This window comes from Lithobates pipiens, unplaced genomic scaffold (assembly GCF_037356315.1).
Source record: "Lithobates pipiens isolate NorthernLeopardFrog02 unplaced genomic scaffold, aLitPip1_a1.2 Scaffold_19, whole genome shotgun sequence".
Taxonomy (NCBI): domain Eukaryota; kingdom Metazoa; phylum Chordata; class Amphibia; order Anura; family Ranidae; genus Lithobates; species Lithobates pipiens.
Window position 1 is genome coordinate 434,047,541 of NW_027507764.1, and position 25,174 is coordinate 434,072,714.

The 25,174-nt window shown below is 42.4% G+C and overlaps 1 protein-coding gene across 1 annotated transcript in view; it reads right to left on the minus strand.

The window, feature by feature from the left end:
* GAREM1 (GRB2 associated regulator of MAPK1 subtype 1) overlaps window positions 1-25,174 on the minus strand; it is a 229,634-nt gene that overhangs the window by 29,880 nt on the left and 174,580 nt on the right. Inside the window, exon 4 of the mRNA XM_077492623.1 lies at window positions 7,300-8,475. Within this exon, the coding sequence (XP_077348749.1) occupies window positions 7,300-8,475 (1,176 nt within the window). The remainder of the gene's footprint in view (window positions 1-7,299; window positions 8,476-25,174) is intronic.

The window sequence follows — 25,174 nt, forward strand, 5'->3', positions numbered from 1 at the left end:
GACGATATTTTAGTGTACTTGAACAACCCAAAGACATCTATGCCAGAATTATTAAAGTTACTCGACCAGTATGGGGAGGTCTCAAATTTTAAAATAAATAGGTCAAAATCGGAGATAATGAATATTAACATTAACAAGCGAGAGGCACAAAAGACACAACAAAGTTGGAAATTCCCGTGGAAGAGTGAACTCAAATATTTAGGGATAAAGCTAGCAAAAACAGAGAGAAAAATGTACCGTTGTAATTACATCCCGTTATTAGACGAGATACAGGCAGAATGTAAAAGGTGTAGCTATAGGGCACTATCATGGCTGGGGAGAATAAATTCATTAAAGATGATAATATTTCCTAAGATCTTATACAGGTTTCAGATGCTCCCAATACCTTTGTCCAATGTTTACTTGTCAAAATTAAAAGCCATCCTAATGAAATTTGTGTGGAAAAATAAAAAAGCCAGGGTGGCCTTCGCGACACTTCGACAACCAAAGAACAGGGGTGGAGTAGCAGTACCAGATGCACAGACTTATTATGAAGCAGTTGCAGTGTCTAGAGTGAGTGAATGGAGTATAAGGGATAACACAGAGAAAAGATGGGTGAGATTGGAACACGATTTATGTAGAACAAAATTGGAGAAGCAAATTTGGAATCCTCCATTTGAGAGAAACGTATTTTTGGAAGGGAATAATATTACACGAAACACGTTGAGGATATGGGACAAGATATATAGGCAATTTAACGGAAAATACAATTCACCACTTATAGCATTAAAGAATAATAATTTTTTCCTACCAGGGTGTCAGGAGATAGGAGGAAATTGGGTTAAAGAGGAGGTAAAATTAAAAGATGTAATGAAAGGGGAGGGATTAGCACCATATCACGAGTTGGCACAAAAAAAAGAGATGATGATAATTGATGAATGGAGGTACGCACAGCTTTCGAGTTTTATTAAAAAACTCCCCGCACGGGTTAGAACAGCGGAAGATTTAACCCCTTTGGAACAGCTTTGTACATTAAAGACATCAAAGAAAATTGTTTCGAGATGGTACAGAATGCTGTTGGAGGGAGTAGAGCTGGGGGTACCTGCGTACATCAAAAAATGGGAGAGGGAACTAGGAACACAACCAGAGAACACAATATTAAGGAAAATATTTAAATTAGTGCATGGCTCGGCAGTAGACGCTAGAACGGCGGAAATGAGCTTTAAATGTTTGACGAGATGGTACTATACCCCAGAGAGGAAAAGCAAATTTCAGCAGGATGGCGCCAGGGAATGTTGGAGGGGATGTAGAGAGGTGGGCACGATGACACATCTGTGGTGGAGTTGTCCAAAAATAAAACCTTACTGGAACCAAATTATAGCCCTCATTAAAGAGATTACAAACAGAGGTGAAAGCTGATCCCTGGGTAGTGTTATTCCATGGGACAAGAATTGGGCTTAGACAATACAAGGAATCGGTGATCCCCCATCTGCTGAATGCAGGTAAAAAATTAATACCGAAGAAATGGCAAGAGAAGGAAGCCCCGTCAATGTGAGAATGGGTGGACTCGGTAGAAAAGACCTATAAAATGGAGTGTCTGAGAGGTAGCTGGGAAGAGCAGAGTATTACGCCAATTATAGAGAAATGGAAGTGCTGGGCAGATTTTAGGAAGAAATGGCTCATCTCAGAGGGGTTGAGGAGGCCCTAAAATAGGTACAGTTAAGATATAACAAGGTACAAACTAGTAGAAATTAAAGTACTTACAGAAAAAATAGGATAAGGTGGTCCACAGATAGGTAGGGGGGGTAGTGGTAAGAGGAGGGAGAAGATGGGAGTGTGTGATTAAGAGGGATGAGAAGGTTAATATGTAAAGTAGTAAGCCTGGTATCAACACTCTCAAAAAAAAAAAAAAAAAAAAAAACTTGCCACTATGATGTGATTGCATGGAAGGGACGCTGAGCTGAAAGCTGAGGTGGTCCCATAGCTATTAAATTGACTTACACTGAGTGGTTAAAAAAAAAAAAAAAAAAAAAAAAAAAAGAAAAAAAAAAGAAAAAAGAAAAAAAAATTAATTGGATGAAAGGTTTAGCGCTGGGAAAACACTTTTTGAAAGATTAAAATTGCATTTTATATACAACTATACAGGTCAGACAAAAATTAAGAACAAATGAGGAGGAAAGAGGGACAGAGGGACTTTGTACCAAATCAGGGACAGTTGGGAACTGTGTACATGGATCTCACAGGCAGCAAATTCTTTTTGCTACAATGAGTATCTATTTGTACATTTTTGCTAAAATGCAGGGTTTAAAACAAGACTGTCTGAAATGATGATGTTACTGATGTACTAATCTACAGTATTACCCTCACTTTGAAGATTAAAAGACAAAAAAATGATTACCATCTGGTAAAAACAATTATAGAAAAGTAAAAAAAAAAATAATCTAGATAAAATGATGAATTGTAACCATGATTAAATAATTTTAAAGCTTTTTTTCTTTTCCCTTTTGAAGTCTTAGTTTCTGTAGATACCATAGTCTTTTGCATGCAGGATGTGGGATGCTACCAGTAAAGAGGCATGTAAGGAATGTACATTATGATGCACGCATATGCATTTGTGGGGTTTTGGGTGGCACAAAAAAAAAAACTTATATCTGTATTTTCTTACTGACTGTTCTATTAAATAAAGAATGTACAGTTAAAACCTCAGGGATGAAAAAATAAATAAAACAAGGCTTACATTTGTATATACAGCCAATAGAATAGAAGGCGCAGGAGTACATGTAAAAGCCTGCATAGACATATAATGGCAAGGCTATTCCAATTTCTGGGCTCTAAGATTTTTCCCAGTGATGTGAAGAAGTAATTTTTGTTAGCGTAATCTTAAACAATGTAGATCTATTGGTGCCAACAGCTTTGGTGCTCTATAACAGGGGTCCCCAAACTTTCTGAACAAAAGGCCATCCTACTGTCCTTCAGACTTTGAAGGGGCCAGACTGTGGCCAGCATGAGTAGAAAATGCTCTGGTACCAATGGGAGTAAAGAATGTCCATTCACTGGTATTAGTGGGGGGAATTTTACCCTACTGTTGGTATTAGAGGGAAGGAATAGTGCCCCAATTTTTGGCATCAGTGGGAGGAAAAGAATCCTGCAGTTGGTACCAGTGAAAGGAATAGTTTTCCATCATTGGTGTCACTGGGAAGAATAGTATGCTATTGTGGGGGTCAGTGGTAGGAATAGTGTCCTAATGTTGGTATCAGTGACAGGAATTATGCCCCATTGTTGGTGTAGAAGGAATAGTGCCCTGTTATCATTGGGAGGAATAGGTTCCCAAGGGCCTGATAAAAGCAATCTACATCCAGCCCCCAAGGCCGTAGTTTGGAGGCCACTGTTCTACATGGTAGTTAAGGATGGCATTCATGAATTTTTTTCAAGATGTTACATTTTAGGGTTAGGTTAGGCTTCAGGCAGGGGACGGGGTTCAGTGTAAGTATAGACCGTTTTTTTTTCTAGAGTTTTGGATGGGAAGGAAAGGGTTAGAGACTTTATTAGGTTATTTTTGTGCTCTTTGTTCAGCTGGGAAGATTTTTGATTAAAGCAGGGGTGTCCAAACTTTTTTCAAACAGGGCCAGATTTGATGAAGTTAACATGCATGAGGGCCAACCATTTTGCCTGACATTCTTTGAACCATTAAAATCAAATGCAAATGAACTAATACACTGCCCAACAAGAATTATCTTGCCTTTGTGGCTGTGTGTGGTGAAGAGTCCAAGGATGAGCTTAGGCTCGTTATTTGGATATCGGCGTATAACACGCACCTTCACTTTAAGAGGGAAGTTTCAGGGAAAAAAAACTTACATTTTAAATACAGAACTGTGAAGCAAAACAAGGGTCTAAGCCTAATCTGTGCCCATCTGCAACCTTACCATTGCCATGAATGCAGCCTCTGAATGCAGCCTCGCCATTTCCATCAGTGCAGCCTGTTCGATGCCCATCTGCAGCCTCAAAGGGGACAGGGAGGGGAGCGGGACGAGCGCCAACAGATTACATAGAGGAGACTCTCTTGTTTACTCGGCGGCCTCTTTAATACAAAGTGCCACCTTCTATGATAGACAGAACAGTCACCCAATGCCAGTGCAGGAGACAGGACTTTCAATTACAGAGGCCACCAAGTAAACTGGAGATTCTCCTGTATGTAGTCTGATGGCACTCACCCGCCCCTCTCTGTCCTCTCCAAGTTTGCCAGAATGATAAATACGGCATATATCTTTTGCGCCCCCCCAACAAATCTGCAGTGCTCAGGGATTTGTTGGGGGTCACAAAAGATATATAAATACAAATTACCAGTGGGGCCGCATTAAACCGGAATGCAGGCCCCAATTGGCCCATGGCTGGACTGTAGAAATGCCTCGATTAAAAAGGATAGCTAAACCCAAGAACAAAAATGCAATATATTATAGCTTCCGGTCCTTAGATGTGGTGGGTACATTCATTTTCTTTTTTTTTAAGTAACATTAGCAATGTGTGCATGTGCATATACACACACACACACACAAAACATGAGATGCATTTTTCTGTCATGCAGAAAAATCCAGTACCCTTGGAGCATTATCATGCACATACTGCCTTAATCTTAGTTAAGAGTAATAGTTGTATAATTATATAATTTTGACTCAATGACTACCATTCTTGCCTTTAAGTATTAAAGTGGTTGTAAACCCTTACAAACCACTTTGACCTACAGGTAAGCCTAGATTAAGGCTTACCTGTAGGTCCAAGCAATATCTCCTAAACCTATATGGTTTAGAAGATATTTGCCCGAAAACGGGCACCGCTGTCTACGGCACATGCGCCGTAGACAGCGGCGCGCAGGCGCACTGAGCGCGGCATTCTCAGCAATGGAGCTGCCGCGCGTGTCGGCTCCCGTGCGCATGCGCGGGAGTGACGTCATCGCGGCTTCGCCGAATGACAGCGGCGGAGCTGCGAGACCCCAACAACAAGATGGATGCGGTGGACTACAGGGGACAGCGGCGACTTCGCTGGCTCCTGTGTCAGGTAAGTGACACATAATGGGCTACTATGCGATGCATAGTAGTCCATTATGCTTTGCCTTTGCAGGGAATGAAAGAGGAAGTAAACTCATCAGGGTTTACTTCCTCTTTAAGTAGAGGGGTTTAATTCTTCTGTAAGACTGCCGTGCCATTTTTGCTTACATTTACCAGCAAGAAACTTCTTAGAGCAAAATGTGATCTGAAGAAACAAGCTACAGTCTCAGTGATACCATCAGCTGACATTGCTGATAAGTTCTGATATTTAGGCTCCCATCATCACAACACAAAGGCGCTAAGAACACTAATAACTTGTGTGTGCTAATAAGCAGAGAGATATGCATCTGAGTATAGTCACTGGAAACCTCATTTAAAAAATTACTTGTCATAATAGAAATATGGAGGCTTTTTTTGTCAAGCTTCGCAAAAGGTTGGATGGCTGTCTCTGTCCTTGAACATTTCTGAGTTGATGACCTAGAACAAGTATGCCGCTATCAATGTCACCGCTTCTGATCTACATACCTGATCTAGGTCAATGAGTAAAAACGGAAACTGTGGCAGCCCACTTTTCGCCTTCAACTGGGTTTCTTTAAAATAAATCTTTAAGGATAGAAAACTGTAGAAGCCTTTGCCGACTTGTTTCAAATGTACAAGTTCTGTGGCCGCCATTCTGGTTGTGGCTTCACTTCATGGCAAGTGACTGACCTGGAGCAAGCAAGAACAAAGTTCGATCTCTCAAAACTTCGTTGGGTGCATGCTGAATCCAAATCAATGAATCAGTAGGTTCAGAAGTACAACAGCCCCAGTCAGGAGGTTCAATACGAGATAGCAATGGCAGCTCAAATATTCCTATCCTTAGGCAGACCATACATTTCGTTTTTAGTTTTTTCACTCAACCAGTGGGTTGAAAGAAAAAAAAAAAAATGGACCCAATTAACCCATCCACACATTTGAGGTGGATGGGGGAATCCTCCCTGCCGTATCTTTTATGCTGAGTTGGGAGAATTTCCTGCTGTCTAAATACGCTGATCAGCACTGCAGATTATAGCCTGCAGTGTTGATTGAGCAATTAACTTCAGACAGGATGGTTGTACAGATGTTGATTGGTAGATCGATGTCTGTTCAACCACAGTGCCATACATGGATCAAAATTCTTCCATTCCTTGTTGAACTGCCTGAATTTCGATCCATGTATGGATGCTTTAGGATGCTTTAGTATTGCAGGATTCACGTTTCAGCATCAGAAGTGTAGTGCTGATTATTTATACAAACTCATGTAATCTGTTTTGTCATACATTTCTTATGTTTTTGGCACTGGATGTCTTGTATAAACTACAGAACCCTAAAACTGTTTCAACTGAATTGAGGTAAGGTGAAGGTAAGGTGAAAAGTGAAGCTTTAAAACACAGCCTTAGAGGATATACACTTAAGTGCCTGTGTCAATAAGCTTTTGCTTATGTCAGAACTGCTTTTCTATCCAGATTTATAAGAATACAGAAGCAACTTGAAACGAGTTGATTGCAGGTCAAATGCACTTGCCATTGATTTCTTTTAATGGTCTCCTAAACATCCTAAACTGATGTCAAAACAAGCTGCATTTGTAGATCAACACAGGTTCAAAATCCATTTAAACAGGCCCATATAACTGAAATATTTGTATTTCACGTTTTAATTTGTACCAGAGAAAGGTAATTATGTATTTAAAAATAAAATTGGTATATGCATACATTAAATAAGGAAATTTAAAGGGCCCATGTCAATGGGCCTTTGTTTGCATCAGAACTGCTTCTCTACTCATACAAGTGTGAAGGAATACAAAAGCAGCTTGAAGCAGGTCAAATGCAGGTGAAAAGGAGGTCAACTGCACGTCACTGCAGATCTCAGAAGCAACTCAAAGTGATGTTAAAGTCAAGCTTGTCAAAACAACCCAAAGCCCTTGAATTCATGACCTTATACAGTGTGTTCCATTACTGATCAGGAAACAACTAATACCAGATTTTGTGTAGTATACTAATAACCTATACAATGGTTTGCTTGTTTCATAAAGCTGACCAAGGTACAATTGTCCTGCCTCTGAGTTTGATTGCATAACCCCTTATTAAGTGCAAGGGAAACTAAACGAGGTGCATTTGATTAATATTTCTATTGTTTTCAATGCACTCTTCAGATATTAACTCAATGCGTTCCCTGAAATAATACATATAAATAACTGTGCAGCATTGCATAAACTGCAGCCACTTTAGAAATGTTGGACTCAAACTCATAAGATACTTACAGCTTCTGATTTGGGAGGCACTGGAGGTGGAGGTAGGGGTATATCACAACACTTGCTGGTCAGAAGAGATCCAGGGGATGAGAGAGAGGATGTGCCACACTTGGAATGAAGTGACCCCCTAAAAGGATCACATTTGTTCTTTTCACTTTGTGAACGGGTGAGGGGCTGTCCTCCTCGTTTTACTGTTCCCATTTCTAACCAGAGCTCCTCATAGGGAAGCTCTGGCTTGGCTGGTAGACTTATGGATTCCTCACCAGTTTCAGGGAAGAGGTAATCACTTCCACTGTCACCAGAGTCCTGGTACTGTGGGGAATCTTGAGGGTACACTGCCCAGTCCCCACAAATGTCCCGACAGCCATGCAGGTTTACTTCACTGTTTCCATGCAAGTTATTTCCATAAACACAGACAGAAAGTCGATGGAAAGATTGGGTCAGCTCATCACGGGCATAGCTTAGCGAGTTGGGTATATGACTATGTCCAGAACAATAGCTCTTTTTTGGACTCTTACATTCCTCATTCCAGTCTGCTTTAACATCCCTCACCGCCCGAGAATATTCCTCAATGTCGAACTGTTCTTGACATATGTTGTACCAATGCTGAACTACGGACTCTTGCCACGCTTCACCTTTCGCTACGTTTTCAGGAAGGCTAAACTTTGGGACAGACAAATGTAAGGGAAAATGCATGGGAATGATTTTGCTGCCACGCAGCACACAACAAACGACAACAGTCTTGGTTTGGATGTTGACAAACTTATACCGATGTCCCTCCCGAATGAAATGAAGGTCGTAGGGGTTACGGGGAGGAGGGCTAGGCACAGTCACATTCACAGGCAGTCGTGTTTTCTCTACAATGTTGCGGATTGTGTGTTCCCCATCTTGCATTTGAATCTCTAAAGGGCTGCGAGTGCTAAACCTTCCTTTACATTGGAATGGAAGGCTGATGCTTTCATTAGTTCTATGATTCATACAGATTAGGCAAGGCATTTTGCCTTTACCCAACTTGCTGATTGAGTTCAATTTTCCAATCTTCTTAAAAATTGTATTCAGACGTGATTTCTCCTTGGATGTTTTTGCATACAGAATTTCAGCCTGGCCCATTAACGTGAGCTCATCTCCTGTACACAGCGTGATGTTATAGACTTCTGTGTCTTCATTGCACTCTCCAGAAGCAACCTGAAATTACATTTCAAGCATTACTATACACAGAGCATTATCATAGAAAATAAGCAGTTCATAAAACTTAAGTAAAATGTCATAACAAAACAAGCAGCTAAGCTTACAACAAAGAATTCACGTACAGAAATAAATTGTTCTTGATGAATAGCTCTGGATCTTTATCTCTTAGCTTCAAAGCAGAAGTCCACCGGGACTCCGCGTTTTTTTTTTTTTTTTAAAAGCCAGCAGCTACAAATACTGCAGCTGCTGACTTTTAAAATAGTGACACTTACCTGTCCAGCGCGCCCGCGATGTCGGCACCCGAAGCCGATCTCTAGATCGTCTGTAAGGTGTTGCCGCCGCCATCTTGGGTATGGGAATCAGGAAATGGAGCCTTTCGGCTTCATTTCCCGGTTCCCTACTGCGAATCGCGCTGCGCAATGAGGACGGTCCCCGCTGCCTCTGGGATCTGTGTGTTTCCCAGCAGGCAGCGGGGCACTTGCGGAAAGGGGCGGGCACTTGCGGAAAGGGGCGTAATCTACGCCCCTTTCCGCAGAGAGCTATCCCGGAAGTAGGTGCAGAATACCTGTACTGTACAGGTATCTGCACCCCCCTCCCCCCTGAAAGGTGCCAATTGTGGCGCCGGAGGGGGGGAGGGTTCCGATGAGCGGAGGTCCACTTTAGGGTGAACCTCCGCTTTAAGGGTTCTTTCCTCTGCTGTTTTCTTCAAAAAGTTTTCAATGAAATACAGTGAGAATTTCTGTGTTTGGGCTGCAATGTAGGGTGGTTTACTTGTAATCAAGTAAATATTTCTTAGAAATGATGTAAAGCTGAACTTTAGCCTTAGCTTCCATCTTACACAGTTGTAAGCTTCTCAAAGTGTACATTAGAAGCTGCAGCAAGTCAAGTTATTCCCAGGCTGGAGAAGCATTATCTAACCCTTTATACATCAGCCATACTGTCCCTAGCGCACCTCTTTTATTCCCCAAATTTATGATCAGAAAAATTGGAGGAACATTCAAAGCTAATCTAATAAAATTAACTAATAAAGTATTATTTTACTGACAGAGAAGTTAATGCTTGGCACAGACTTCCAAAAGATTAAGTAGTATAATCAACAGTCAAGGATTTAAACATGCTTATTATAAACATAAGCCATATTGTCAAAAGTATTGGTACAACCATCTTTACACGCACAAGAACTAATGGTGTCTTAGTCCGTAGGATTCAATATTGAAGCTATAACAGCTTCAACTAATTTGTGAGGTCAGGCACTGATGTGGATGAGAATGTCTGGCTCCCAGTCTCTGCTCTAATTTATTCCAAAGGTGTTCTATCGGGTTGAGATCAGGACTCTGTGCAGGCCAGTCAAGTTTCCCCACCCCCAAACTCGCTCATGCATGTCTTTATGGACTTTTTTTGTGCACAAATGCGCAGTCATGTTGGAACAGGAAGGGGCCAAATTCAAACTGTTCCCACAAAGCTGGGGGCATGAATTTGTCCAAAATGTCTAGGTACAGTGGGGATAGAAAGTATTTAGACCCCCTTAAATTTTTCACTTTGTTATATTGCAGCCATTTGCTAAAATAATTTATGTTAATTTTTTTCCTCATTAATGTACACACAGCACCCCAAATTGACAGGAAAACACAGAATTGTTGATATTTTTGCAGATTTATTAAAAAAGGAAAACTGAAATATCACATGGTCCTAAGTATTCAGACCCTTTGCTGTGACACTCTTATTGAACTCAGGTGCTGTCCATTTCTTCTGATCATCCTTGAGATGGTTCTACAACTTCATTTGAGTCCAGCTGTGTTTGATTACACTGATTGGACTTACTGATTGGACTTATTGGACCTGGATTAGGAAAGCCACACACCTGTCTATATAAAACCTTACAGCTCACAATGCATGTCAGAGCAAATGAGAATCATGAGGTCAAAGGAACTGCCTGAAGAGCTCAGAGACAGAACTGTGGCCAAGGTTACAAAAATCTTTCTGCTGCACTTAAAGTTCCTAAGAGCACAGTGGCCTCCATAATCCTTAAATGGAAGATGTTTGGGATGACCAGAACCCTTCCTAGAGCTGGCTGTCTGGCTAAACTGAGCTATCGAGGGAGAAGAGCCTTGCTGAGAGAGGTAAAGAAGAACTCAAAGATCACTGTGGCTGAGCTCCAGAGATGCAGTCGGGAGATGGGAGAAAGTTGTAGAAAGTCAACCATCACTGCAGCCCTCCACCAGTCAGGATATTGGCAGAGTGGCCCGACGGAAGCCTCTCCTCAGTGCAAGACACATGAAAGCCTGCATAGAGTTTGCTAAAAAAAAAAAAAAAAAAAAAAAAAAAAAAAACACCTGAAGGACTCCAAGATGGTGAGAATTATGATTCTCTGGTCTGATGAGACCAAGATAGAATTTTTTGGCCTTAATTCTAAACAGTATGTGTGGAGAAAACCAGGCACTGCTCATCACCTGTCTAATACAGTCCCAACAGTGAAGCATGGTGGTGGCAGCAGGATGCTGTGGGGGTGTTTTTCAGCTGCAGGGACAGGACGACTGGTTGTAATCGAGGGAAAGATGAATGTACAGGGATATCCTGGACAAAAACCTTCTCTGGACCTAAGACAAGACAATGACCCTAAGCACATAGCTAAAATAATGAAGGAGTGGCTTCACAACAACTTCGTGACTATTATTGAATGGCCCACCCAGAGCCCTGCCTTAAACCCAATTGAACATCTCTGTCTGTCAAACTCCCATCTAGGGGGTTCTTCTTGGTCTATATATAGGGATGGGGCCAATACATTGCTAATGCTGACACAGTGGGAGCCCTCTTTTTCTTGAGCATCTCTGGAGAGACCTAAAAATGGCTGTCCACCAACATTTACCATCCAACCTGACAGAAATGGAGAGGATCTGCAAGGAGGAATGGCAGAGGATCCCCAAATCCAGGTGTGAAAAACTTGTTGCATATTTCCCAAAAAGACTCATGGCTGTATTAGATCAAAAGGGTGCTTCTACTAAATACTGAGCAAATGGTCTGAATAACTTAGGACCATGTGATATTTCAGTTTTTCTTTTTTAATAAATCTGCAAAAATGTCAACAATTCTGTGTTTTTCTGTCAATATGTGTGTACATTAATGAGGAAAAAAATGAACTCAAATTATTTTAGCAAATGGCAGCAATATAACAAAGAGTGAAGGTGTTCTGAATACTTTCTGTCCCCACTGTATGCTGATGCCTTAAGAGTTCCCTTTACTAAGGGGCCAAGCCCAAGCCCTGAAAAACAACCACACACCATAATTCCACAATCCACCAAATGATTTGGACCAGTGCACGAAGCAAGGTCCATAAAGACACGGATGAGTCGTGACCTCAACCTGATAGAACACCTTTGGGATGAATTAGAGCGGAGACTGTGAGCCACGCCTCCTCATCCAACACCAGTGCCTGACCTCACAAATGTGCTTCTGGAAGAATGGTCAAACATTCCCATAGACAAACTCCTAAATCTTGTGGACAGCCTTCCCAGAAGAATTGAAGTGGTTATAGCAGCAAAAGGGTGGGCCAACTCAATATTGAACCCTACGGACTAAGACTGGGACACTATGGTCAGACTGGGACAACAAAATCCAGCTCCAGTACCAGTTCAGAACCCAGGAGGGACCGACCACCCTAGGGAGTACCCCCACCCCACACCACTCCAGGGAAGGAGAGGAGGGGGGCCCCTAACTTACCGTTCCAGCAAGTGCATGGGTAACACTCACAGACAGACCCTCCTCACCACCAAAGTGGGTGGGCTGTCGGCCATGAGGAACACTGAGACACAGGCCAAGACTCGGTCGTATGTGACCTCGTGAGACGTTTGAATCGCAGAGCCAGCCCCCGCCCAGTAGGGCTAAATCATGGCTGACCTAGCGCATAGCTGGCCAGACTGGGGAGACCACTGGATCTTTGTGTCCAGCCCATCGCCCAGTCCAGCAATCGATTGTAGATCTCACAGGAAACAAAGCAGCTTAAAAAGCAAAATCAAAATATTGCCAGGACCAGAGATCCCAGCAGGTCTATAGCAGAGAGGGGGGGTTTATATCACATAGGACTGCCCACGGGCATAGCTAAGTCTTTTTTCTGCCTAGTGTCCTACTCCTGTAGGGGGCGATATAACCCTATGGTTCTGAATAAGGAAGCGCCGTGTCTGTCAATGAGCGAATGAGAAATAGCATTGTCTGGAGCTGGATTTTGTTGATGGTAAGGCTGCTTTCACACTGGGGAGTTGGCTGTAAAGCGGTGCTTTACCATTGTTTTTGCAGAGGTTTTTCACCCGCTAGCGGGGCGCCTTTAATCCCCGCTAGTGGCCGAAAAAGGGTTAAAACGACTCACAAAGCGTCATTGCAGCAGTGCTTTGCCAACGCTGCCCATGCATTTCAATGGGCAGGAGCGTAGAGGAGTAGTGTATACACTGCTCTTTCACCGCTCCAAAGATTCTGCATGCAGGAGCTTTTTTTAACGTCCTGCCAGCACATCGCCTCAGTGTGAAAGCACTAGGGCTTTCACACAGACTGCAGGGGAGCCATTTTTCAGGCGCTTTACATGTATATTTTTAGCCCAAAAGCACCTGAAAATGCCTCAATGTGAAAGGGGTCTTAATGTATTTATGAGCGCTTGCAGGGGGTTCATGCAGTTTTGTGTCTTTCACACTTTAACATGTTTTACTTCAGATAATACGTTCTATTTAAAAGTGTATAAGTCAAGTCAAGACAACAAATACATAGTAAGCTTATATTCTAGTTTACAAACCTCCATACACCACTTCTGTTTAAAAGGAGAAGTATAGCCAAAGCTATTTTGGCTATATTTCTCCTGAGGATCACAGGAGTGCAGTTCGTTCTGCAGCCTGCTGTTGGCGGATGTCACTCAGCCTCGTCCAGGCTCTGGCTCGAACTTGACATTACAGTTGGGATCCACCCAGATGCCTGGACCAGCAGCTGTCTCAGAGTCAGTAAGCCACTGGGAGACTGAGCCAGCCGCTACCTTCCCCTCCACAGCCCAGTACTCCAATGCTCACTGAAGGCTGGGAACTGAGCAATCAGTGGTCTTTGATTGCTCAGTTTTTAGTCGTAGAAGCTGCAGGGGACAGATGTAGCATTGGATGGAAGCTGCATCCACCTAGATGAGTATAAGTAAGTGTTTATTTATTTTTAACCCATACTTTTCTTTTAGTTTTTTTTTGTAACCCATAAGCTGCATGATTTTTATAAGCATCTTAAAGAAACAATAAATGGTCATCTTTGGGCGAACAGGTTCAGATGTGTCATTCATTTCATGGCATTTGGTTAAGCCCTGGCCATTTTTTCTATTATCGCATTGTACATAAACACAACAACAAATCCCTATAACTATTTTTTAATGCATTCACAGTTGGAAAATAATTTTCTTGAAGGAAGGGGAACAGTCCTTAATTAAACACAAATACATCCAACATATGCAAAATCTTTGAAACCGTAAATCTGCCTCTATTTGGTCCAGTCTGATACTAAAACATGTTTAAAGCCGAACTGAAGTTAAAAAAAAATAAAAAAAAAAAAAATAAAAAAGCAAACATTGCACTCCATTACCTCCACTTTAATGCTATTGCAGTTGCACATTGTGTCTCTGTATGAATATACAATCCAACAGGCACCAGAGTCGGACTGCACTGCCCAGCGCACTCTGTAATCTTACAGACCTGGTCAGACATTCTCTCTTCCTCAGTACTGTGTCTATGTGAGGACACTTGTGATGAAGGATTGCTTATACTGATCCTTGCCAGCAAAGAAAACTGTAATGAAGGAGCAGGCCGAACATTTTTCTTACAGAAAGGAGTATTTTATGCCATTGGAAAATAAAATCTACAGGAATATTTGGAAACAGGCAAACAAATCAGTGGCGATCCTGGTACAACCCCTCCCATTCTCATCATGTCTATGTTTTGTAGAAAAGCAATACTAGAAGAAAGATCATACACACAGTGGGGGATGAGATCTTCGACTCGATAAACTCGATAAACTCCAGGAAATGGATTTTACAGAAAGTACAAAAATCTTTGCTTTCTTGTTCATTGAGGGACGCAAGATTCAGAGAGAATTGGGAAAAATTGGGAAAAGCAGTTCAGATACACACACACAGCCTGCACAACATCCAGACAAAGAAGATGAATGAAAAATGAAGGGAGATCTCCTGATACACTGGAGACCTCAATACCATCTTGTCCATATAGAAGACCAAAAAAGGTTATTTAAAAAGGAGAAAGCCATCAGGTCAGACACACATCTTGCAGTGGTAACGGCAAAAGGGAAGGCAACTTTGAGTTATTTTTGCATTATGGGATACAGACAAGCTAAGATTTCACGCTCACAGAAGCTTCATTGGACTGAAGATTCTGGGAATGGAGAGTAAAAAGTTTCTCTCGGAGAAGAAAAAAACTCTGGCTTGAGCTGTGTCTAGGATAAGACCCAGATACTCCCTTTTCAAAGGTCTAGATTGTCCTTACTTGCCATACTGTTGGCCAAAGTCTGTGCTGGCTGCGCCTTCATTAGGAGGTCATCCAGATATTCCACAATGGGGATACCGTGGGGGGAGGGGGGAAGCATGAATAGTACAGGGGCCAGAAAGTGGAGGAAGCACTGATGCACGGACAAATGGACTTCCCTGATGTCCATAAGGGCTAGAAAGTATCCCTGATGTAAGGAGGCTATGACAGACCTGGTGAATTCCATGTAGATTTTTTAGATCTAAAGACATTAAAGGCTTTACGCTCCATTGGGGCAGATTCCCCCTTTTGGTTTGGAGAGTGTAAAAAGGTTGAAGTAGAACACCTGAAACCCCTCTACCATAGGAGCTGTGTGAGAACCTTTACTATCATCATTTTTTTGCTAGAACCCCTAAACATTATATATGTTTTTTTAGCAAAGACCCTAGAGAATACAATGGCACAGCAATTTTTCGAAAAAAACAGTTTCATGCTTTAAAAAATAAATAAAAAAAAAACAGTAAAGTTAGCCCAATTTTTTTGCATAATGTGAAAGATGAAGATACGCAGAGTAAATAGGTACCCAACATGTCACACTTCAAAATTGCATGCGCCTGTGGAATGGCGCCAAACTTTGGTATTTAAAAATCCCCATAGGTGACGCTTATGCCATATTCCTATTACAAGGGATGTTTACGGAATGTAAACATCACTTGTAATAGGAATTTGGCATGATCGGACCCATTTACAGTGAGATATGGGGTCAATAAGACCCCACATCTCACCTCTATCGAAATAATAAAAAAAAAACAAAAAAAAAAAAAACGATCACAGCTTCCCAGCCGAGGCGGTGCCATTATGTGAATGCAGAGGCCGGGCATGACGTCATAACATCGCGCCCGGCCTCCGAACGATCATAGAGACTCCGGCGACCATCTGGTCCACCAGAAATCTCTATGATCATTATCCGGGGGCCAGCGGATCCTGTGTCCAACTCACCGATGGAAACGGTGAGTCGGTAGAAGAACCAGAGGGAGCCCCCCTCCCGCAAGCACGAACAGCCGCTATGATCATTCTTATGGTGCAGGGAATCGCCGGCTGAAAATGCCGATATCTGAATGATGTCTGTAGCCTCAGGCATCATTCAGATATAAACCCGGAAAGTCGAGGCCATCCCAGGATGTCCACCTGGCGCCAAGTGGTTAAGTAATTCACATTAGCCATCATGCTTTGTGAACCTGTTCTGCTTTTTAATTATTTCCCCACCAGTTAACAGATCAGCAGTCCTCATGTGGACAGCTATGACATTAGGAAGCCAAGGCTTATTCCACCCCACACGCAAAAAATAAATAAAAAGGGCAGAACAAGGCATGGTATGCCAACAAGTTTGTAGAATTCCCCTCCGTAACATCTCTAAAATTCGCCCCTTTTTAACAAATGAAACCACCAAGCTCCTCATTCACTCCCTTATTATCTCTCGCCTTTACTATTGCGACTCCCTTCTCATTGACCTACCTCGCCATAGGCTACCCCCTCTTCAGTCTATCATGAATGCTGCTGCCGGACTTATCCACCTTGCCAACCGCTCAGTGTCTGCCAACCCTCTCCTCCAATCCCCAACACTGGCTCCCAATCACCCAGCGAATTAAATTCATAATACTAACCACAACATACAAAGCCATTCACAACTCTGCCCTGAGCTACATCACCAATCTTGTCTCCAAATATCACCCAAATCGTCCCCTTTGCTCTTCTCAAGACCTCCTACTCTCAAGCTCTCTCGTCTCCTCCTCCCATGCTCATCTTCAGGATTTCTCCAGAGCCTCTCCCATCCTCTGGAACTCACTACCTCCACTGGTCCAGCTATTCCCTACTCTTGCTACCTTCAGGCGATTCCTGAAAACTCATCTCTTCAGGGAAGCCTATCATGTCTCCAACTAATCTCCTACCACTTCCATCAGCTCATTCCCCACAGTTACAACCTTTTGTACCACCTTCCCCACCCTACTAGATTGTAAGCTTTTCTGAGCAGGGCCCTCTTAATCCTCTTGTATTTTATTGTATTGTAACTGTATTTTCTCTTTTTATATTGTAAAGTGCTGCATAAACCGTTCGCACTATATAAATCCTGTATAATAATAATAATAACATAAGGGGAAAAGGACAGCTGCAGGGAACCTATGGTCAATACAGAACACTAGCCCTCTGCTGGCCTATTTTTGGGCACAGCTTTCAGAGTTCAGGTCCTCTTTGGTCCCACAGTTATACTAGCATAGCGTGTGAACACATGCATGTTACGATTGCTGTACAATTCATTGTTAATGGCAACTGACCATGCCAAGCAAGACACATTTATTGCACGTAGGGCAGCCCAGTTGAAACAAATGGGCTGCTCTATGAGTAAAGTGCGGAAATGCATGGAAAAAATGCGCCTATGCACAACTTATGTTGTGCCACATCATGTAAAATGAGGGAAAAAGATTACATTACATTCACTGATCCTGCATGCATGCTCATTCTCTGAGTGTTGCCACTAGGAATCTTAAAGCGCAAACTTTATGTAAACCTCTTATATGTGATTTATGGATCAATGGCCTAGACAGCTTGTTTCACAAAAAATATTTTTTTTGTCATCATTCAGAACTTAAAACGATGCTTTAAGTAATGCTCAACTTCTGTGATGCTGTCATTCTTTTTGGCTTGTGGGAAGATTATGCATCGACAGACGGACGAGCATATTTTCAAGAACAGATGATCACCTAAGAGTCATTATAACTGTCAAGTATTTTCTGTGAGAAAACATTTTAATATTCTTTATTTTTGCCACTACAAAATAGAATATATTAAATGTAACATATTAAAGAGAATATGAGAATTGTTAAACCAACATGTACATTGGGGAAAAAATAAATAAAAAGTGGAGATATTGTATGTATGTATGTATATATATATATATATATATATATATATATATATATATATATATATATATATATACCGTATATACTCGAGTATAGGCCGACCCGAGTATAAGCCGAGGCCCCCAATTTACCCCCAAAAAACTGGAAAACTTATTGACTCGTGTATAAGCCGAGGGTGAGACATGGCTGTCCATCCCTGTGTGTCCGTTCATCCCTGTGTGTGTGTCCGTCCATCCATCCATCCCTGTGTGTGTATCCATCCATCCATCCATCCCTGTGTGTGTGTGTGTGTGTGTATCCATCCATCCATCCATCCATCCCTGTGTGTGTGTGTGTGTGTGTGTGTATCCATCCATCCATCCATCCATCCATCCGTGTGTGTGTGTGTGTGTGTGTGTGTGTGTGTGTGTGTGTGTGTGTGTGTGTGTGTGTGTGTGTGTGTGTGTGTGTCCGTGCAGCCTTGTGTGTGTGTCCAGCCTACCTGTGTCCCAAGCCTCCGTCCCGAGCCGCCGTCGTCCCGAGCCTCCTCCGTCCCGTGCCGTGCCTCCCCCGTGCCGTGCCTCCTCCGTCCCGTGTCTCCTCCGTCCCGTGCCGTGCCGTGCCTCCTCCGTCCCGATGGATCGCCGCTCTTCTCGGCGGCCATTCTACAATTCAAAATTCCGCCTCCGCCTGTGATAGGCGGAACACTCAATTTCCCAGCAGCCTGTGTTCCGCCTATCACAGACATCCTCTCATACTCGTCCGTAGTATGAGAATGAGCGGATGTCCGTGATAGGCGGAACACTGACTGCTGGGAAATTCAGTGTTCCGCCTATCACAGGCGGAGGCGGAGAAGGAGGCGCGGCTTTTGAAAATTAATGTCCGCCGTCTGTCTGCTCGATACGCTGATCGAGCAGTCAGACAGCGGCGACTCGAGTATAAGCCGAGGGGGCACTTTCAGCCTCAAAAAAGAGGCTGAAAATCTCGGCTTATACTCGAGTATATACGGTATATATATATATATATATATATGTATATGTATATCTATATTCACACACACACATATATATATATATATATATATATATATATATATATATATGCACACAGTATACATAAACACACAAAGACTATATATATTTTGATCTTTTTATAAGTCAAAACAATCAATCCTCATCTAAAGTGGTTAAAAACCTGTATAGTTGTCCCAGCTCACAGCACTAAAGCCTAGTACACACTAGCAATTTATCGTTCAACTCAGCGAGGTAGTACAGCGGCTCCTCCCAAGCTCTTCAGTTTTTTTTTCGTTCAGCCCGTTGAAAAAAAACCTGAAGAACTCAGGAGGAGCCGCTATACTAACTATCCGATGTTAGTACATCAATCTCCCCCGCTGAGCTATTGTTTTCTGACAGGAGGGTGTGGTCAATAAACAGGGCAGGGTCAGTTCATGGGGCAGGCAACACTGCGGCAGCGATCAGGCACACTGTTGGTGGCTGTAGCTGGCTGCACTAGTCTGGTGGCAGTGGGACTTGCAGCATGTGTAGCTGATGTGGGACTGGTGCGGCAGTGATTGGGGACACTGGGACTGGTGCGGCAGTGATTGGGGACACTGGGACTGGTGCGGCAGTGATTGGGGACACTGGGACTGGTGCGGCAGTGATTGGGGACACTGGGACTGGTGCGGCAGTGATTGGGGACACTGGGACTGGTGCGGCAGTGATTGGGGACACTGGGACTGGTGCGTGAGGGGAAAAAAGTATTTAACCTCCTGCTGATTTTGTACGTTTGCCCACTGACAAAGAAATAATCAGTCTATAATTTTAATTGTAGGTTTATTTTAACAGTGAGAGACACAATAACAAAAATATCCAGAAAAACGCATTGCAAAAAAAGTTATAAATTGATTTACATGTTAATGAGTAAAATAAAAATGTTATGCTCCATCAATCAGCAAGATTTCTGGCTCCCAGGTGTATTCTATAGAGGGTAATGAGCTGAGATTAGGAGCACTCTCTTAAAGGGAGTGTTTCTAATCTCAGCTTGTTACCTGTATAAAAAGACACCTGTACACAGAAGTAATCATATTCCAATCTTTTCACCATGGCCAAGAGCTGTCCAAGGATGTCAGAGACAAGAATGTAGACCTACACAAGGCTGGAATGGGCTACAAGACCATCGTCAAGCAGCTTGGCGAGAAGGTGACAACAGTTGGTGCGATTATTTGCAAATTTCTTTGGAAGAGACTCTAACATATCTCTAGACTTAACACTAGACCGATCAAATACCAACAAACCTAACTTGGGCACTAGAGCTGCACGATTAATCGTTAACAGATTGTGATCTCGATTCAACCACCCCGCACAATCTTCATCCTGCATTTCCTTGATTCAATGCAGAGTTCTTTGCTCGCAGCTGACAAAAAAAAAAAAAGCATGCCTGTTTTTTTTTATCATAATATTGTCCGCACTGGGAGATAACTATAAACAAAGTATCATTTAGTTCTTTTAGATCAAAGGAATAAACTTCAGTCTGTAAATGAGGTCAGTTTAACAGTTATAAAAAGTTAACAGCACAACCCCATTAAAAAAAAATAGATTGAAGAGATTAATATTACATTACCTTTTGCTGAGTGCCCTTATAGCAAGCAGCTTGCAAGGGGGATACCCAAGCTGAGCCACTACTCTGTCCATTCAGACATGGAGTCATGGCTTGGCCCCTTCCCCCCTCTCTACTCACGGGCTTACTGACTTTGATTGACAGCAGTGGAGCCAATGGCGCCCACTGCTGTGTTTCAGCCAATGAAGGGGGGGGGGGGGGGGAACCTTCTGCCTTGAGAACCACTTTAATAACACTTACTTGTAAGTAAAATTAATATCTCCTAAACGTAAATATTCAAATGTTTTGCAGCCGGTTACGTCACAGGCACAAGCGCACTGCGCTCTGAATTGCCGTCAACCAAGAGCACTATGGCTCGACCGTGACTCCCGTGCGCATGCACAGGAGTGACGTCGCAGTTCATCCATTCAAACATCCAAAACCCATGAACCCAGAAGGAAGACCAGGTGAAGATGGAAGTCCGACAGTGTGCCGCTGAAAGGATTTGTTTTACAGGTATGTCTTTCATAATGTGCTAGTAGGGGGGCTGGAATATTTTTAAAATGTCTTGGTTACTTAAACGGTTATGTCACTTTGAAACCCCCCCCCCCCCCCCCACCCCTGAATAAAAATCCCACTTTAAGAAAAAATAAATAAAAAGTTAAAGCTGAAATGTTTACATTTATTTGGGGTCCTAGGGGATATAGATTGTCCTTAAAAAATACATTTTTGTTTACCGAATTTTAACAGAGCTTCAAGACTAACCATGTTATCTTTAATTTACACCAATGACTTTAAAGATTGAATCCATTTAGAATCTCTAGCAGGTGAATCACTCTCTATAGACCTTCTCATTTAGCTTACACTCAAACAATGATCATCAATATTGTGCCCCCCATTATCGCACTCTAAATATCTGAGAATCCACACGCTCTATCAACATACACTGTTGCCCTCTCTTTAACCACTTCAGCCCCGGACCATTTTGCTGGCCAAAGACCAGACCACTTTTTGCTATTCGGCACTGCGTCGTTTTAACTGACAATTGCGAAGTCGTGCCACGTGGCTCCCAAACAAAATTGACATCCTTTTTTTCCCACAAATAGAGCTTTCTTTTGGTGGTATTTGATCAACCCTGCGGTTATTTTTTGCGCTATAAACAAAAATAGAGCGACAATTTTGAAAAAAACTAATTTTTTACTTTTTGTTATAATAAATATCCCCCAAAAATATATAAAAAAAATGTTTTCCCTCAGTTTAGGCCAATACGTATTCTTCTACATTTTTGGTAAAAAAAAACAAAAAAAAAAAAATCGCAATAAGCGATTATTGATTGGTTTGCGCAAAAGTTATAACCTTTACAAAATAGGGGATAGTTTTATGGCATTTTTATAAAAAATTTTTTACTAGTAATGGCGGCGATCAGCAATTTTTATTGCGACTGCGACATTATGGCGGACACATCGGACATTTTTGGGACCATTGTCATTTATACAGCAATCGCTGCTATATAAATGCAGTGATTCCTGTGTAAATGACACTGGCAGTGAAGGGGTTAACCAGTGGGTGGCAGTGTAGGGGTTAAGTGTTCCTAGGGGTGTGTTACTAACTGTTGGGGGCTGGGCTTTCATTTAGTGAACACTGATCTCTGCTCCAATCACATGGAGCAGAGATCAGCGTCACTTGTTGCTAGGCAGAACAAGGAGATGCTGTTTACAATGGCATCTCTCCGTTCACCCACCCCCTGAGACGATCGCGGGTATGCCCACGGTGATCGAGTCCGCGGGACCCGCGACCGGACTCACGGGGGTCCTGACCGGCACGCAAGCGTGCTGCCGGCCGTACGCTCGTGATGGCAGGGCGGCAAATTTAAAGGGACGTACAGGTACGTCCATTTGCCTACCCGTGCCATTCTGCCGCCGTACATTGGTGTGCGCCGGTTGGGAACCGGTTAAAGTGGTGTTCCATTCAAAATATAAAAATAAAAAATTAAAGCCAGCAGTTACACATACTGAAGCTACTGGCTTTTAACAATAGGACACTTACCTGTCCTGGAGTCCATCGATGTCGTCACCGCAGCTGATGTTACCATCAGCTGTTGGGTGCTGCCGCCGCCATTGCGGGCAAGGGTACCCGGCAGTGCAGCCTTACGGCATCACGCCAGGAACCCTACTGTGCATGCACAAGGCCCTGCTCCCCTCTCCTACTGGCCTGGGGACAGGGAGGAGGGGGAGCGCGGAGCCCTGCAGTGATGTCATTGGCCGCGGCCCGGACTCCGGGAAGTGGGAACAGGATACCTGTCTTTGACAGGTATCCTGACCTCCCTCCCCCTCGAAAGGTGCCAATTGTGGCACCGGAGGGGGAGAGAAGACAAATGAGCAGATGTTCCACTTTTGGATGGAACACCACTTTAACAATCAGTTATAACAAATGCATTTCAATGGAAGATAAATAAAAGGTTTATACTTAAAGTGGTTGTAAACCCCCAAAAAAAACCTGCAAGACAAAGGCATAATGAGTTATACTAGCTCGCTATGAAAAACTTACCTTAGGATCAAAGCCCCCACACAGTGGTCCCGGCATACTGCTCTGCCCGGCGACATATCTCCCGAAGTTATTTCTGGGTATCGCGAGATCCAGCACTGTAATTGGCTGGAGCTGCGATGACGTCACTCCTGCATATGTGCGCGGGAGCCACCGGTAACGGCACGTCAGCTCAGCTGAGGAAACGGCACAAACGAACTGTTACTTCAGTGTGCATGTGCCGATGACATTGACACATGCTGTTATAGGGGATATCTCCTAAACCGTGCAGGTTTAGGAGATATCCATGGTAGCTACAGATAAGCTTTATTATAGGCTTACCTGTAATGAAAAGTAGTTGTAAAGGGTTTAATAAGTCACTTTATTGACTTTAAAAGTATTGTCACATAGGACCACATAGTTATACTGGGTATTTCCAAGCGTACTCGTGAAAATGCTCCCGATACCCGAAAATCAATACGATGTGATTTGTGCCCATACAAAATGAACGGGTTCAGGTCACAATGCAATGAACGTCACATGTTTTCCCGCGCTGCTCCTGTGTGAACCCACGCTAAAATCCCTATGATAAGTCTGGGTTCACACAGTAGCGGAGGGGATCCGCATGTAATTCAGGCAGAAATAGCACTGCAATCCTGCAGTGCGATTTGAGACCATTCATTTTATGTCACACCACAAAGTATCAGTTCTCAGTATCGGCGATAAAAATAAAAAAGGGATATTGGTGCTTCCCTATCAAATGCTACAGTTTATACACAGGATTTATGAAACAGTCATATCTCAGATATGACAACTTTTGAGCACTGGTGGTTCAGTTCACCAGGACACCAAAAAAGTATATCCTTTTCATATAGTTAACTTACTACAATTAAATTTTAGAAGACTATTATACAATGGGAGTCTGCCATCAAGTACTGTAACTCTAGATATCAACGTTTTAGTGCTGCACGATTGTTAAAAAAAATTAAAAATCTCGATTCAACCCCCCTCGTGATTTTAATCCGGCATTTACGCGATTCAGTGCAGAGCGTTTCTCTGCTCACAGGAGGATAGCAGAGACCCTAGGGCAGTGATGGCGACCCTTGGCACTCCAGATGTTTTGGAACTACATTTCCCATGATGCTCTGGTACCTTGCATTGTAGTGGAGCATCATGGGAAATGTAGTTCCAAAACATCTGGGGTGCCAAGGTTCGCCATCACTGCCCTAGGGAATTAAATGGCGGTTGTTGCAATATTTTATGTCACAGTGTATTTATGCAGCAGTCTTTCAAAAACAATTTTTGGGGAAAAGCCACAAACTTCAATGAATTAAAAAAGAAAAAAAACGAAACAGTTAAGTTAGCTAAATTTTTTTGCATAATGTGAAAGAGGATGTTACGCCAAAAAATCTTGATTTTTGCATAAATGGTCTATACAAGCCCATTAGGGAATAATGAACTTTTCCCTTATTAAAGAAAATTTTGAAGTTTTTTTGTCTAGCTGGTATTTAGTTCCTTCTGAATTGGCAAACATTTTTCCAGACATTTCACCACAATGTTTCAAACAATGCAGCTAACAAGGGACAGTGTGTGGCAGATGTGGTGGCAGTGACCTAATATTAAACAGTTCTGGAATAGAACCCACACTCCTATTTGTTCTATCATCAACCTTATTATACCTAAAATCCATAATATATCTCTCCTTAATGAAAACCTGGAATACAGCGACATTCTTAAACTCTGCATGGAAAATAATCGTCACATCCCTAAAATCACAAATGATTATCTAACATTATCTAAAACCAAAAACTTTCATGGATTGTGATTCATGAAAAAATGGCGACAGTTGTAAATAATTCAATATTTACGTAATTAAATACTAGTATATAATTTTATCACCTCTACCTACCTAGAATAGGAGAAATGTGGAGGTGTTGCGTGGCTCCCAAACTCTCCTTTTCTCTATCTTTTATAGCTAAATTCAATCTATATTTACAGTGGTCTATTGATGGTACATTGCTACTTTTTTTTTTTTTTTTTTATGGAATATGTAACATCTGTAACTTGACTTTTATCAGAAAATTTCCATAATCATTTTTGAAGTGCAGCTGCCATTGCTGAAGACAACCAAAGGTAACGTGTGCAGTGTGCGGGTTCAGGCAGGTGGCAAAGGTCAGCCTTCAAGGATAG